The 17348-nt window shown below is 49.0% G+C and overlaps 1 protein-coding gene across 1 annotated transcript; it reads right to left on the minus strand.

The window, feature by feature from the left end:
* Positions 1 to 3929: 3929 nt before the first annotated feature.
* LOC100600510 (tubulin beta-2B chain) lies at positions 3930 to 7435 on the minus strand. Its single transcript, XM_003272206.3, has 4 exons — positions 7140 to 7435; positions 6217 to 6325; positions 5814 to 5924; positions 3930 to 5466 (listed from the first exon to the last, which is right to left on the minus strand). Exons 1-4 carry the CDS (start codon positions 7194 to 7196, stop codon positions 4406 to 4408), a joined length of 1338 nt encoding a protein of 445 aa, XP_003272254.1. The 5' UTR covers positions 7197 to 7435; the 3' UTR covers positions 3930 to 4405.
* Positions 7436 to 17348: the final 9913 nt, after the last annotated feature.

The following is a 17348-nucleotide window of genomic DNA, read 5'->3' on the forward strand; positions in this document are numbered from 1 at the left end:
AATGATAGCTGCACAACCCTGTGAATATACTAAAACCCCCGACTTACAGTCTTTTAAGTGGTGAATTTTATGGTAGGCAAATTTTATCTTAATTAAAAGACAAAAAAATGACTGTGAAATATTTTGAATGAAATAGAATGCACCAGAATAAGCTTCTTTGGCTGTGTGTTGACAAGCACACCTGCAGAGAAACATGAGGGGTGAGGATGCGTGAAGGCAGGGTGGTTAAAAAACAAAGGTATGGAAGAGTCTTTTCAAGGGAATGGCTGGACTTTGAAGTGCATTTAGAAAAGCATGACCTCTCAATAGGACATCTTTTACACACCAGAAAGAAATTAGCCTTATAGCAGTTTGCCAAGCCACATCTTAACTAAAATGGGGATTTGAAAAAAGGGCCACTCCTGTCCTCCTTAACTTCCTACTTTTTTTCACAATAACTAACCTGTGGTAGAATATTCCCTTTTGCAACCGTGTTTGCATTAGAGCATTGTGTATGTGGTGTTTTAAAATCAGGCCATTCAACATCACCTGTCAGTGACCTCATTACAGACAAAAGGCTGGTACTATGTCTGTGGCCAACCCATCTGGGAAAGTTGAGTGGGACCTAGGCACACGTTCAGGTTTTCCTTAATGCCAGGGAAATCATCTTTCCCTTCTTCATGATCCTCATGTGGCTTTGTATACAACAGAACCTGAGCCATGCAGCTGCAGTGAAGTCAGCACTGGGTGTAAGACCCAATTTGTACAGAAAGTGTTCTGGGATCTTAGATAATTCTCTGATCCTCAGTTTCCCTACTTACGTATCAAGGAGGGCAAATGAGATATCTTAAGGTAATTTTTGTTCAAATTGCTATCAATCTAATATCAATCACTTTTGGTGATAAAATGGAAAATCTACCGTAGTTTTAGATCATCCCTGAGGCTGATGTAGAGGAGCGGGCCAACTTAGAGCACATCGAGGTTCTAGTTCCTTCTCAGACTCTCTGGATGATCTCAGGGTGACTTCAGCTCCCCTCCCCAAACCCCAATCTCTGAATCATGAATCACATCTCAGTGGGTCTTGTAATTTGGATATTGTGTCTGCTTGGAAGTAAATATCCTCCTCAGGGCACATCAAGGAGGGATAAAACATTTCTTTCGGGAAGTGTTGAAAACAGACACACACAACCACTACCACCACCACCACAACACTACCACATCATCACCACCACCACCACCACCATCATCATCACCACCACCATCACCACCACCACCACCATCATCACCACCACCATCATCACCACCACCATCACCACCACCACCATCATCATCACCACCACCATCACCACCACCACCACCATCATCATCACCACCATCATCACCACCACCATCACCACCACCATCATCATCACCACCATCACCACCACCACCACCACCACCATCATCACCACCGCCACCATCATCATCACCACCACCATCATCACCACCACCATCACCACCACCATCATCACCACCATCACCCACCACCACCACCACCATCACCACCGCCACCATCATCATCACCACCACCACCATCACCACCACCATCACCACCACCGCCACCATCATCACCACCATCATCACCACCACCATCATCATTATCACCACCATCACCACCACCACCACCATCACCATCATCACCACCACCACCATCACCACCACCGCCACCATTATCACCACCACCATCATCACCACCACCATCACCACCACCGCCACCATCATCATCACCACCATCATCACCACCACCATCATCATCACCACCATCACCACCACCACCACCACCACCATCATCACACCACCACCATCACCACCACCACCACTAAACTACCACCACTACCATCACTGCCATCATCACCATCACCATTACCAACATGACCATTATAATACTACCACCATCACTACTACCACCACCACTACCATCACCACCACTATCATCACCACCACCACCACCAGCACCACCAAATCCCATCACATAAAGGTAATGTAACAAATGAAACTAATGATTCCAAAATAGTATCTTCATCCAGGAATTAGTCTGAGCATTTTCCTCATTTTGAACTTTTTTTAATGTATGCATTTAAAATCTGTGTTAGGCCCCAGAAGATCTGCTTGACAGGTCAGTTTGGCACCCACTATTCTAACCATGCCAAAATAACTTTAGCAGTGCATACGTGGTTGTACTGACAGGCTAGCAAGCTGGCCTACTGGTGCCTGCCTGTCCCCTTCTCACCAGGTGGAAGAGAAGTACCACACGTCCAGTATATGCCAAGAGGCCCTTGGATACAATCCCACTAGTCTCTGAGGGTACTGAACGCATGCCTGACAGGTTGTAGGGAATGCATGCCCAAGGGTAGATCCAGGGGGCCTTGGCAGCTGCCCCAGGTGTTTGGGGGGCATTTAAAGCTAATGCCACCCTTCAATTCAGTTGTTGGAAGCTTTACACCAGCTCAGCAGGAATCATATCTGCCAGTCTGCAGTTAAATATAGAAAACTGAGCTGAAGCCACTGGCTCCAGGCACCTGTCTGACCCCACTCATCACTCAGTCAAGTTTTAGAGATGTATAATGCTTGGTAAAGTGAATTGTGCTCTTTTCCATTTATGGGAGCCATGTGGCAGAATTAACTTATTTTCACACTATTTAGAATTATACTGCTTATGGTTTTCTTTGGAACTATTTTCAAATATATTTCAGCCTTTTAAATAATGGAAATCTTGTATCTACACTTTTCTTTTTTTTTTTTTTTAACATTTAAGTAAGAGTAGGACTAAGCAAAATAAAATAAATATAAGGTCAGGTTTAAGGTCACATTTTTTCTAATTTTGAGTTTGTGTGAAAACTAGAAAAATCTTAAAACCTGGCTTTCATGATCCTTTCTTTCTATAGGGGTGTGTAAATAAGTTTTGTACCTTTGCTTATAACTCTTTTTCTCTTCTCAAAATGAGAAATTAGCTCAGATTAAAGCAGAGTATCAGCACTATTTTGACAAGGTATAATTTATCCCATAGGAAAATCTTAACTGAAAATCCATTATTGAAATCCTATAGCTTCTTTAGTGGTTGAGTTCAAGTCCAGAGTCAGACTTGGGTTCAAATCCCAAATCCTATTTCTGCATGGAAAAAAAAAATGCAATAGGCTGAAAATTATTCTGGATTGCCTAAAGTAAAATTCCCCAACAATTCAGAATTTATAATTCCATCTAAACTCAAATGATGTTAAAAATAAGTACAAATAGTTTGTAATATAGTATAAATATGATTGCCTGGAGAAAAAGTTGCTTGAGAATAGAGAATGAGCCTATTCACTGTTTATAACTCTATAGCTATTCCTAAGTGCAGGTGATATAACTTAAAAAGGCATATGCCTTTGAAAAAAAAATTCCATTTGTGGAAATTTACAGGATAACTATTGTCATATGCACACTAATAAATGAACAAAATTATTCATTGTGACACTATGCTGTAAGTATAAAGCTAAATGTCCATTGGTAGGGAACTGGCTAAATAAAACACAGCACAACTACATAATGGACGCTACGTATCCATTTAAAGGAGGGAAGCTCTCTGTAGGTTCAAGATACACTGTTTAGTGAAGAAGGCTGCAGAATTGTGTTAGTATCACATCATGTGTGTGAAGAAAGAAAAAAAGGAAATATCCTACATGGGTTTGAAAATATATGGAGTATTTCTGCAAGGATGTAAGAAAGATAACCGTGATTAGGATGGTTTCCCTCCAGGGAGGAAACTGTATCAAGGAATACAGGAAAAAGAGACACTCACTTTCCACTCTTCAGAATTTTGTTCTGTGAGTATGTAGACCTATTCCAAAAATGCTTTTCTTTTTTTTTGTAAAGGAGACAAAGGCATAGTAGGAATTGCACATGAAGACACACAGTGTGCTTTCAAGTAGACATTTTTTCAACTAATATTTATTAAAGGTATTTTAAAACTCAGGTTGATCTCTCATCTTAACTGTGATTGGTTCAATTTTACCATACCCAAAGAATAAATTCATTTGAGCTTTTACCTACGCCTTTGCTTTTTGTTAAAGGAAGAATTTAATGCAATGTGTTCAGAAAGTTACATTTAAATCGTTAATAAAGAGAAAAAGGAAGAGAAAGAAGAGAGGACACCATTCCGACACAAACGTTTATGTGATTTTAGCCATTACAACAGTAATTCAGAAATATCTCAAATGTTACATTGATGTCATCAATATTACAAAAAAAGGAAAAAAAAGTGACAGGCAACAGTGAAGAGCACCAGAGACCCAGCGCACACCTAAAGTAGACCATGCTTCTTTCCTTCGACTGCCAGGGTATCGTCCCGGGGAGCCCCCCACCCCCTCGCTTTCCTCCTCCGCTTTCCCTAACCCGTCTCGCGGGGCATCTACGCCTCGTCCTCGCCCTCCTCCTCCTCGAACTCCCCTTGTTCGTCGGCCGTGGCGTCCTGGTACTGCTGGTACTCAGACACCAGGTCGTTCATGTTGCTCTCGGCCTCGGTGAACTCCATCTCGTCCATGCCCTCGCCCGTGTACCAGTGCAGGAAGGCCTTGCGCCGGAACATGGCCGTGAACTGCTCCGAGATGCGCTTGAACAGCTCCTGGATGGCCGTGCTGTTGCCGATGAAGGTGGCCGACATCTTCAGGCCGCGGGGCGGGATGTCACACACGGCCGTCTTCACGTTGTTGGGGATCCACTCCACGAAGTAGCTGCTGTTCTTGTTCTGCACGTTGAGCATCTGCTCGTCCACCTCCTTCATGGACATGCGGCCCCGGAAGATGGCAGCCACCGTCAGGTAGCGGCCGTGGCGCGGGTCGCAGGCGGCCATCATGTTCTTGGAGTCGAACATCTGCTGGGTGAGCTCGGGCACCGTGAGCGCCCGGTACTGCTGGCTGCCCCGGCTGGTCAGGGGCGCGAAGCCGGGCATGAAGAAGTGCAGGCGGGGGAAGGGCACCATGTTCACCGCCAGCTTGCGCAGGTCTGCGTTCAGCTGGCCCGGGAAGCGCAGGCAGGTGGTGACCCCGCTCATGGTGGCCGACACCAGGTGGTTGAGGTCCCCGTAGGTGGGGGTGGTCAGCTTCAGGGTGCGGAAGCAGATGTCATACAGGGCCTCGTTGTCAATGCAGTAGGTTTCATCTGTGTTTTCCACCAGCTGGTGGACAGAGAGGGTGGCGTTGTAGGGCTCCACCACCGTGTCTGACACCTTGGGTGAGGGCATGACGCTGAAGGTGTTCATGATGCGGTCTGGGTACTCTTCCCGGATCTTGCTGATGAGCAGGGTGCCCATCCCGGACCCCGTGCCGCCCCCCAGAGAGTGGGTCAGCTGGAAGCCCTGGAGACAGTCACAGCTCTCTGACTCCTTCCTCACCACATCCAGGACCGAGTCGACCAGCTCGGCTCCCTCTGTGTAGTGGCCCTTGGCCCAGTTATTCCCGGCTCCGCTCTGGCCTGCCGGAGGGAAAGAGACATCTTAAGTCACCGGTGACTGTGTTAAATACCTTACCCCAAACCCCTTAATATAGATCAGTGAGTCAATACTCAGATAAGACTATTTCAGATTATCACCAAAATGGCCAAACGTTAAAATATTTGTTCATGAATATAATTATAAATAAGGAAGGCCAGGACACCAAGCTCTTAGCAGCTGAAAGGCAAACAATTTTACCCCATATTAAAGCTAAGTTGGCACACCGCGGATGTTCTTCATGCTTTCCCTCTGGCAGCCACACCTCTCCAGCCTCCGCTGCCTAGTGTAAAACGAATCCCTCATGCTCTCAGCCACACCAGGCACTCACCAAACACGAAATTATCTGGTCTGAAGATCTGGCCGAATGGTCCAGACCTAACCGAATCCATCGTGCCTGGCTCCAGATCCACGAGGATGGCCCGAGGAACATATTTGTTACCTGCAAGGAGCAACAGTGACTTAGACCCCCAGGCAGGGACCTCTGCAGAGAAGGGCTTGGCGCCTGCCGCCGTCATGCAGATGTTGCCCGAAACAAAGGGAGACCCACCATCAGGTTCTCAAAGGGCTCTGTCGGCATAAGGAAGCCCAATGAAATACTGCAGGGAAAGAGCGGGGATCCTAAATTGAATAGTCCACCCTCTCCCAGGGCCACACCCCTGGGGTCCCACGCAAGGGAAAGGGGAGAAGGGTGGAAAAACTGAAGGGAGTGGGGGTGGGGCAAGGGTGATTACCAGTGGCTTCATTGTAGTAAACATTGATTCTCTCCAGCTGCAAATCACTGTCTCCATGGTAACTGCCAGTGGGGTCAATCCCATGCTCATCACTGATGACCTCCCAAAACTGAGACAGAAAGGCTGCATTTAGCCATGCACGATCCCCCAGAAACGCCAAGGCTCACAGTGAAATGTCCCGACTCAGTTCCGACAACCCAACATTTCAGGAGCTTGAAGCTTTAAAGGGCGTCGTGACCCGGACACAGCCGCGGGGCTTGTATTTTGCAGGGTCAGAAAGCTGAAACTGGGCGTTTCCCAGGCAAACAGCTGCTGCTCGCGGCGGGAGGTAGGGGTCGAGGGGGGAAGGACCAGCCAAAGCCGGGCAGTGGCGGAGCTTGGCGCACTGGTAGCAGCCCCAGGCTGCGGCAGGAGGCGAGGGTACAGGGACTGCAGCCCTAGAGGAGCGGGTGGGCGGGGAAAGAGGAACGCGAAGGAGCTAAAGGACCGCGGTTTTAGATTCAAAGCACGTCCTGAGACCGCAAGACAATCGCTCTCCTCCCCTCCCCCGGCAGCTCGACTCCGGTTCAAGCGAGTACAATTAATCCTCCTGGTGTCCCAGCCCCTCGCGCGGAACGCCTCGCACAGCCTCGCGGACACACCCTCGTCTTCTCCAGGCACGCGTGCCTGCCAAGCAGCCGGCGCGGAGGGAGGCCGAGGGGGTGACGGAGAGTCCAAATGAGTTACAGCAGAAAGAAAGAGAGGTGCCCCCTCCGTCCGCGAAAGTCACCTCCTAGCCCAGGCCACACTCGGCGGCACAAAGCGGCCAGGAAGGTCTGCATTTGGCGATCCCCAGGCCTTCCCAGGACCGCGCCTGGGGACCCTGAGGGGCTCTCGGCCCAGGTTCCCGCCCCCATTGACCCCCTGCACTGCGGCGCGCCCACCTTGGCGCCGATCTGGTTGCCGCACTGGCCCGCCTGGATGTGCACGATCTCACGCATGGTGCCTCGTCAGCGTCCTGCTGGTCCGGCGGCGTCTGGTGGGTCTGTCCGTCCTCCCCTCACGCACCCACTGTGGGGTCACCGGGAAGGCGCTCGGGAACAGACGGGCTGAGAGCGCCGGCCCCGCGGGCTCCGGCTTTTATGCAAGAAGGGTGGGGCGGCCGGCACAGGCCGCGCCCCTAGCCCGAGCCCCCCCAGTCCCCATCGCGCTGGCGCTCTCCAGGCCCGGCTGACGTAATGCTCCGAGCCCCAGGGACCGTCCGGGGGGCTGGACCACCGGCCCGCGGCCAATCAGAGCGGGCGTGCCGACCCGGAGAGGGGTGGGGGCTCCCCGGAGTAAGGTGGGGGCGTGCGCATTGTCTGGGGCTGTGGTGGGGGTCTGGGTATGGGGATATGGGGGAAGGGTGAAGAAAAGGAGGGTGAGAGGGCGGCGAGGCGAGGGCCACCAGCGCGGCCTGACCGGGGTGGGGGCAGAGCTGGCACCGGATGGGAACGATGGAGGACTGGAGCAGGTGGAGAGGCCGTCAGGTGCTCCGGTGCCGGCAGGTGGGAGGGCTGAGGTGGCACAGGCTGCTCCACCACCTCGGATTGTGGCTCCTACTCGGCCACTGGCCAGAGTCCCTGCAGTCAACTGCCCCTGGTGAGACCACAGCCTTTTTCCTCAACCCTGGAGGCCAGCGACTGCCCAGGCTGCGCTCCGTCTCACAGAGGCCTGGGGGAGGACAGGTGGCCCCCGAAGGAAGTCGTGCTTGATGGCAACCGGGACACCTGCAGCCCATGAACACCAGCGCCGCCTCCGCCCCCGCCCCAGCGTGGGCCTGCTTTCTCCTTTGTCTGTCTTGGGCTGGTAGCTCCTCTCACTGCGCCGCAGCATCTAGGGGTGAAGCGACCTCGGAGCCCCTCAGCCCTGCCCGACCCTCTGCGGGAGTGCATAACCCCCCTGCTGGTACCCAGGACCCCTCTGCTCCGAGGGTTGACTTTTGTTTCTCGCGAGTGATGGAGTGGGAGTGGCCGGTGGCGCTGCACTGACCGTCCGGAGGGCAGAAAGAGGGTGGGGTCCCAGGGGCGGGGCTGTCGGCGGAACAAAGGGCTCTAGAAACGTGGGATACGCTGTGTAACCTAGTATTTAAAACCACACGACAGGCGCCCCCCCACCCCGCCCTCGGATTCAGTTCATCTATTGTCAAGTAAGAGGGTGGGTTCCAAGGGTGGCCCATGCCCGAGTAACAAACTTTCTTATCTTCCGTCGCGGCGACCTGGAGGTCCGAGGCTTCTTGCTGCGGTTGAAGGGTGGGGAATACGACTAAAAACTGCAGCCCAGCGCGCGCGAGACGACCCGAGACCCACGCGCACTCGCACGAGCGCGTGCACAGTCTTGGAGCACCGACCCTCCCTTCAGATCCGCAGTCTCTAGGTACCGAGGCAGGAACTGGTCTCTTTGTTACTTTTCGCGCGCGCGCGCGTGTGTGTGTGTGTGTGTGTGTGTGAGAGAGAGAGAGAGAGACACTAATCCTGCGTGCGTTTGAGGGCGGGAGGGGAAAGGGTGTCAGAAACGTTCACTGCACCACCTGTTCCCTGCAATTCGATGACTGAAGCGCGCTGCCCCACACTTCGGAAGGGCCGCTGGCGAGGTGACGTGACCTCTTTCATCCCCTGGCGAGAAAGGCCGAATGACCCGGGCTCCCGGGGCGGAGCGGAGCGGAGCGGAGCCTGCAGCTGTTGAGCGAGACCCTCCCGGAACTATCAGCAAGCTGTCATCGCCTCCCTTTCCCGCTGTGGGGTGGAGGGTGGGGGGTTCAAGTCGATTCCAATGTACAAAGAGAAATAGCGAGAACAAAAGCCCAGGCGCCCCCAAACATCCAGGGCGCCCAGACTGGAGCTTGCAGGCGGGTATTCCAGACGCGGCCAGCGTGCCCGGGTCAGGATGGGGTCTGCCGACAGGCAGAGAGCAGCCTCCAGAGGGTCTGTCCACATGCCCAACTCTCCGGGTTCCAAGGTCTCGGGGCCTGACCTCCGAGTTTCTAATCCAGATCCTACAGATGCCGAAACGTCGAGGGCTAGCAATTCCCAAGGTCACACAGCAAGTTAAGGGCAGGGCTCGGACTGGAATCTCATCTTTTGGGCACACCAGACCTCAGGGAAAGTGACCGTATTTCTTTCGGCCAAAAGGGCTGTGGCAGGTGTCAGCCTCGAGGTGGCGGCTCTGGTGGGACCAAGCTGCGCCAGAAAGAACAGCTAGGGCGGCACCCGCGCGGCGAGTGTAGACACACTCGGAGTTGTCACCGCTTCGCTGCGAGCTCCCAGGAGCAACCCCGATTCTCAGCGCTGGGCAATGGGGATGAGGGCCGCTCAGCTCCACGCCGAGTAACTTGAGCTGGCCGCCTGCCTCCTTCATCTATTTCATCTTTTAGCGTCTGTTTCCGAGCCAAATCTCCAGTGAGTGCCGGGTGAAAACGCGTGTTCAAGATCATATAGATAGATGAAAAGACCCTTTCCTCTCAGATTTCTTTTAAACGGAGAGGTTTGGGATAGGATGAGGCTGGAAATCATCCTTCTGAAAGCCCAGAGTGCCCTTGGGGACACTTTGGGCCCAAGATCTGCTTTCCTTTCAAGCATTTTGCTTGAATTGTCCCCACACCCCCGCCCCTCCCGGGCAGCCATTCTTCTTAACCGGTCTACATCCCACCCCCACCCCCACCCCGGCTGGAATTGTGATGCTGCTCATTTTTATTTTCACAAGGAGCTGATTTTGTGTTAAAATGTTGACAACAGCCACACCTTTCCCTGAAGTCTTTCAGTTTATCTGATAACCCTTAAATAAAAAAATCATTCTTAATCCATGTAGCTCGCACGAAGAGACTGGTACCCGGCTTTCAAAGAAAAAAAAAAGTCGTTTTCAGTTGGGTCCCCAGCATTTCTGTCTTTTCATTATATGCAATGCTTCTCAATCTAGGTCATCGTATATCAGGCACGAAGATTTGGGGGCAACATATTTCGTGATCTCTTAATGTTAGTCTTAATGATGTACTAACATTTAAAAATTTTCCCTTCCAGGGACAATTGTAGAAATATTGCTGCATAAAATACAATTCAACATTTGTTTTACACATAATCTATTGCGTGACTGAAGTGAGCAAGATATCCCTTAAACTATTAAAATTATATTTGCTTTGACAATTTTCAGATTACTTTCAACGGCATGTCCTCAAGTGAATTTGCATTTATCTGTTACACACACATTGTTTGAAGAAGTCTGATGGAAAGGAGGCTTTATATAGTAGTAAATTTTTAAAGCATTGTTTTCATAATGCAGCATATATTTTTGACACATTTATTGAAATTACTAGACATTTAGCATTAGGGTTCTCCACTGCTTTCCGGGATTCACCGCTTAAAACCCCCAAAACCCAGCGCGTAGCCCCCATAGCCGGCTCTGCAGCCGAGATGCACGCGGTTTCCTAGGCAACCGACACTTAGCCAATGAATGAAGAGGAGTTGAAAGAGACTGCAGATCCATCATTATTTCCTTACACACACACACACACACACACACACACACACACACACACACACACAATCACCTCTTCTCATAGCTCTCCATTTAGAAATATTGGAAAGCTACCAACCCTAACATTTATGTCAAAGAGCCAAATGCCCGGGGCATGGGGGCTAGGAAGCGGTCGCAGCCCCATACTGTGACTGCGGGAAGTCGAGGCTCCCGGGATCCGCCAAGATCTGCGCCTTCTCAGCTTTGTCGCTCCCCAGTTTCTATTCCACTGCCCTCCCCCTTCCCCCCAGGCCTTCCCTCCTCCGCCTGGGAAGCCAGCGGCCCCGGCGGAGCTGCCCGGCACTGTTTAGTCACAGGGGCTGCGGGGTGGCAGCCTCAGAGCCCTGTCCTTCCGCAGCCGTGGGCCCCGCAGGGACCAGCCAAGCAAGGTAACCAAAAGCTGGAACCAGCAGCGAAAACCCCGAGCCCACGAACGCAGCGCAGTGCGGGAACACTTGCCCTTTGTTCCTCAGTAAGGCCGGGTGTTTTCGCATCGCATCCCCGGAGGTTGTGAATTTGAGTTAATAACGGCCTCGGTCGGGACTGAGAGTGCCGAGCTTCCACGAAAGAGCTGTGCCTTCTTTGTCCTACAAATCGGCGGAGTAGAACCCTGGCTTTCCAGGGCACCATTTCCCTGCTACAGGCAGTCTCCCCTCCCCCAGGCCGTCAATGATTTGTGAGATTCTTAGGCAGGCGGGGCAGGCCGAGCCCCGGGAATGCACGCTGAGCCCTAGACACAGGGCCAGGCCGGGTGGAAAACAAAAAGAGAAGAAATGATTATGAAATAATAAGACGGACCGTGTGCCCCTTGCAAGGTGCGGCCTGCGCAATCAACAGACTTATAAACAAGGTCTGGAGGAAGCGCATGAGTGCACGCGGGCGGTTATGGCGGGGGAACCTCTGTGAGTTCCTTGGTGGAGGCTGGAACATCGCTGTGGCTGTGGGACCCTCACCCGGCGCTGAAAACCCTCCACATCAGCTCCTGCTCGGAAATGTCTCTGCAGCTCACCGCTGCTCTTCGAAATCTGCCCAAGACCTCTGTTTGCCATTTAAATGAAATGAAAACGTGCGTATCCAGGTGGACACATCCATGCAGCAACACCCCTGCCTCTGGGCTCTAGATGCTTGGTGGGCAGTCACTGTGGCCACACTGCAGAGACAGCAGGGCAGTTTCCAAACGGAGTTCTTTGGGCTTCACATGCCCAGCCTGCTTCTTTTTTAAAATTTCTATTTTAATTTTAGATTCAGGGAGTCCACGTGCAGGTTTGTTACAAGGGTATATTGCGTGATGCTGAGCGTTTGGCCTTCTATTGACCTGGTTACCCAGATAGTGAACGTAGTACCCGATAGGGAGTTTTTCAGCCCTTGCTCTGCTCCTTCCTTCTCTCCTTTTGGAGTCCTCAGCGTCTATTGTTCCCATCTTTTTGTCCGTGTGCACCCAATATTTAGCTCCCACTTATAAGTGAGAACATGCAGTATTTAGTTTTCTGTTTCTGTATTATTTCGCTTAGGATAATGACCTTCAGCTGCATCCATGTTGCTGCCAAGGACGTGATTTTGTTCTCTTTTTTTAATGGCTGTGTAGTATTCCGTGGTACATATGTACCACATTTTCTTAATCCATTCCACCATTGATGGGCACCTAGGTTGAATCCATGTCTTTGCTATTGTGAATAGTGCTATGATGAACACAGGAACTCGTGTCTTTTTGGTAGAATGATTTTTTTTTAGGGGGTATATACCCAGTAATGGGATTGCTGGGTTGAATGCTAGTTCTATTTTTAGTTCTTTGAGAAATCTCCAAACTGCTTTCCACAGTGGCTGAACTAATTTACATTCGCACCAACAGCAAATAAGCATTCCTTTTTCTCTGCAGCCTTGCCAATATCTTTTTTTTTTTTTACTTTTTAATAATAATGACTGCTGTGAAGTGGTATCTCATTGCGATTTTGATTTACATTTCTCTAATGATCAGTATGTTGAGCATTTTTTTCATGTTTGTTGGCCACTTGTAAGTCTTCTTTTGAAAAATGTCTGTTCATATCCTTTGCTCTCTTTTTAATGGGGTTATTGATTCTTGTTGATTTCAGTTCCTTATAAATTCTGGATATTAGTCCTTTGTCTGTGGCATATTGCAAATATTTTCTCCCGTTCTGTAGGTTGTTCATACATCTCCATCAACTCTGTATTGCTTATAGTATGTGGTCCAAATACTTAGCATAGAATTCAGGTCCTTCAATCTGGACATTACCTACCTTTCCAGTGTTATTTGCCACCCATCTGGTATATGGAGTCCATTCCAGGGGACATCAACCTGCCCACTGATCTCCAAAAAGGACTTGCTCTCTGAAGGCTCTGAGTCTCTGCTCACACTAATCCATTACCCGGAATGACCCTCTCTGCTTCTTCACCCGGGCGGGGCGTCTCACTCATTCTTCATGATGCAGCTCATCTAGTGATACGTCCCACTAGTTGCCAGGAACAATGGACTGCCTATGCTCTATGCCCCCAGTTTGCATCATAGGACTGGTACAGGTTTTGCATTTATTACATCAGAGCAGTGGTGTAATGAGTTTTCATTGTGTATCTCTATTAACAAAAGAAAAAGGAGGGTATACATTCCCAATATATGTATATTTATTTATTCTTAAATTATATATATTTATTCTTATAAGCTAATATCCTAAGGCACAATATACTTAGTATGAGGTACATTGTTAATGATATCAGATATCAATATTTCCAACTTTTCTATTACTTCCAGTTTTATTTTGGCCAACATCTAGGCAGACTTGGGGCTCCTCACGACTTTCTTGCCCTGAAATGGGCTTGAAAAAGAGCTTATATAAACGAGCAGAGGGTCAACTTGGCCATTTCCTTATTTTTTGTGTGTGTTCATATCACTAATGTCGTCTTCATTTTGCAGTTTCTTTGCTGTAGGCTTTAAAGCCGCTTGCCAGTTGTGCAAGTCAGGGGAGCAAACAGGAGATAATATGCTCAGCAAACCCAGCTACAGTTCCTCCTTTATGGGTCTCCCTTTCCAGGGAACAATTCATGACACATGACCACAAAACATAAGCATCCTGTGAGGGCACCTGTGTCATTTTTGAACTCTAACTACCCAAAGCATAATTTCTTTATTTTTATATGAAACAAACGGAGGTTCTGAGTTTCTTCCCATGCTCCAACAGATGCTCTTGCCTGCCCCATTCTGAGACCTCCTGATTGGATTCGAGTTAGTTCACTGGTCTTTATACCTTCCACATTGCCTGAAACTAAGTATGGGCAAATAATAACAGAACTTGGGTTAAAAAAATCACAAATATAAAGCAATTAGGAAAAGCCCTCAGGTACTTCTAACCTGAAGCAGGAGCAGATTGTTCCGCAGATAAATACAAAGAAACCTTCCTCCTCTTTCTTCATAATTACCTCTTGGCCAGGTCCAGCCCACATCCCATCCTTCCCAGACTCTGCGGCTCCTGGCTATGGTGAGCGTGGTAGGGCCCGGATGATGTGCCCTCCTCTGCAATCATCTTTCACTTCCCTACAGCCATTTTCCTGCACCTGCGTTTTCACCCTTGTTTGTCTATATTGGTAATGCATAACTAAGATTTCTGATTAAGACAGAGTGGAAGGAGAGAAGGAAATACTTCCTCAGGAATCAGAGTTGAATTACTAGTCTGCACTTTCTTTTCTTTTTTCTTTCTTTCTTTTTCTTTTTGAGACAGATTTCGCTCTTTCACCCAGGCTAGAGTGCAGTGGCGTGATCTTGGCTCACTGCAACCTCCATCTCCTGGTTTCAAGCGATTCTCCTGCCTCAGCCTCCCGAGTAGCTGGGACTACAGGCGCTCCCATCATGCCTGGCTGATTTTTGTATTTTTAGTAAAGACGGGGTTTCACCATGTTGGCCAGGCTGGTCTCGAACTCCTGACCTCATGATCCGCCCGCATTGACCTCCCAAAGTGCTGGGATTGCAGGCATGAGCCACCGTGCCCGGCCCCCTGCACTTTCTTGTTTGTTTATTTGTTTGTTTTTTAATATTTTCTTTTTTTTTCTTTTTCTTTGTTTCTTTTTTTTGAGACGGAGTCTCACTCTGTCACCCAGGCTGGAATGCAGTGGCGTGATTGCAGTGCAACCTCCGCCTCCCAGGCTTCAGCGATTCTCCTGCCTCAGCCTCCTGAGTAGCTGGGATTACAGGTGCGCCCCACCACGCCCGGCTAATTTTTGTATTTTTAGTAGAGACAGGGTTTCACCATGTTGGTCAGGCTGGTCTCGATCTCCTGGCCTCACGATATGCCCGCCTTGGCCTCCCAAAGTGCTGAGGTTACAGGGGTGAGCCACCGTGCCGGGCCTATATTTTATTTTCTTAGAGACTAGGTCTCCCTATATTGTTCAGGCTGGTCTCAAACTCCCGGGCTCAAGCTATTCTCCTGCCTGGCCACCCAATGTGCTGAGATTACATGCGTGAGCCACCCCAGCTGGCCCACTAGTCTGCACTCTCTTTCTTGGCATGCAAATCAGGGGTGTTAAACAGACTACTGTCTTGGTGATGAGGTCTGGAGAAGACAGAACCAAATAAACTTTCTGCTTCTTTCAGAAGTCACCCAATGGAGGAAATGCAAACCCCACCTTTTAGGAAATTGAGGAAAGATAAAAAGTATCAACTTCGTGGAGCTCTTTGATAAAGGAAGGAGCTTCTGGGCAAGTTAGAAAAAAGATCAAGTCACTCTTATAAGGCGCGGTGGGGAAATCAGGGTTGTTTCAGACTTTTCTAAAACAATAGTCAATGCTAGGAGATAATAAAACAATTTCTATAACATTTTCAAGGAAAATGTGCCCAAGGATTTTTTAAAGGTAACATAACATTTTTGAACATAGAAGAACTAAAAAAATATTGTTCTTGTGAGTCCTGTCTAGGGGAAAAAAAAGACCCCAGAGAATGTAGAAGTAGGTCTCAGAATGAAAGTGCCATACAGAGGCTTACAGGCACTGGCGGAGGCTGTGTGGCAGCCTGTGAACTAAGGAATGAGGTGCCTCTGAAATGGCCTAGAGACAAATGCAGAAGTCTCTCGGCTGTGGAAAGCTCTGCACCTTCAGGAAGGATGTTGACATGCTCTTTCAAGGTGCTGCTAGGGGTCTGCCAGTTTCCCTGGAGGTTGGAATTATTACCTTGCAGGGAACTGGCTGTTTGTCAGTTTATTCTGGAAGCTATTCCTGCTGCAAAGAATAGAAGACATCAAGGGATGGAACAATAGACCGCATAAAACTACACTATCACATGAAAACACTGACTCTTAAACAATTGTGAGATTTTAGGCAGAAGATCAAAGCAGCAAAGCATCTTCTCAGGAACTCAGGATACAGAACACAACTGTGTTTGAGGTGAGCAGGATGAGACAGTCAGGGGGCCTAAAGAAGGGAATCGGATTCCTGGAGAAAAGCTGCTTCTTATTTTTGCTGCTAAGGACACGTGTCACGTAAAGAAACAGGACAAACTACTAGAAAGCTAAAACTCTGGGCCGGGCGCGGTGGCTCACTCCTGTAGTTCTAGCACTTTGGGAGGCTGAGGTGGGGGATCATGAAGTCAAGAGATCAAGACCATTCTGGCCAACATGGTGAAACCCCATCTATACTAAAAATACAAAAATTAGCTAGGCGTGGTGGAGCGTGCCTGTAGTCCTTGCTACTCAGAAGGCTGAGGCAGGAGAATCACTTGGATCTGGGAGGCAGAGGTTGCAGTGAGCTGAGAACACGTCACTGCACTCCAGCCTGGCGACAGAACGAGACTCCATCTTAAAAAAAAAAAATGCCAAAACTCTATGAAAAAAGTACTCGTTTTAATATAGCATTATGTTAAATTTTCAGAGGGAAAAATATGTCACAATAAAGGCTAAGTTAAAAGAAAACAAGGCTAAGTTCCAACAAGCGTAAGAAAAGAATAACCAAATTTCAGAGGTGCATGGAACAAATACTGGGGAAAGATGATTGGAATAAGAAATACACTGAACTCAGGGAACTAACAAACTCAAATGTGAAATCTTTGAAAGATATATAAGAAAATCCTGCTTGCAAAGAGAAGGAAATTAAAGTTTTAAAACACTGCATTTTATAGTTGAAGCAGATCACTGGAGTGAGAAGGTTTTTTTTTGTTTGTTTGTTTGTTTTTTTGAGATGTAGTTTCACTCTTGTTGCCCAGGCTGGAGTGCAACAGCATGATCTCAGCTCACTGCAACCTCTGCCTCCTGGGTTCAAGCGATTCTCCTGCCTCAGCCTCCCAAGTGGCTGGAATTACAGGCATGCACCACCATGCTCGGGTAAGTTTGTATTTTTAGTAGAGACGAGGTTTCTCCATGTTGGTCAGGTTGGCCTCAAACTCCCGACCTCAAGTGATCCGCCTGCCTCAGCCTCCCAAAGTGCTGGGATTACAGGCCTTAGTCACCATGCCCGGCCTCTTTTTCTTTTTTAAAGAAATCAGAGAAGGAGGAGGATGAAGTGCTGATGGACAAATGTTTGCCAAATCCTTTGTTTCCAACATACACCGACTGATGAGGGGTCATGTAGGCATGACATTCAACCAAAATTCTGCCAGAAAGCAAAAGAAAAAA

The sequence above is a fragment of the Nomascus leucogenys genome, chromosome 8 (assembly GCF_006542625.1).
Source record: "Nomascus leucogenys isolate Asia chromosome 8, Asia_NLE_v1, whole genome shotgun sequence".
NCBI classification, from domain to species: domain Eukaryota; kingdom Metazoa; phylum Chordata; class Mammalia; order Primates; family Hylobatidae; genus Nomascus; species Nomascus leucogenys.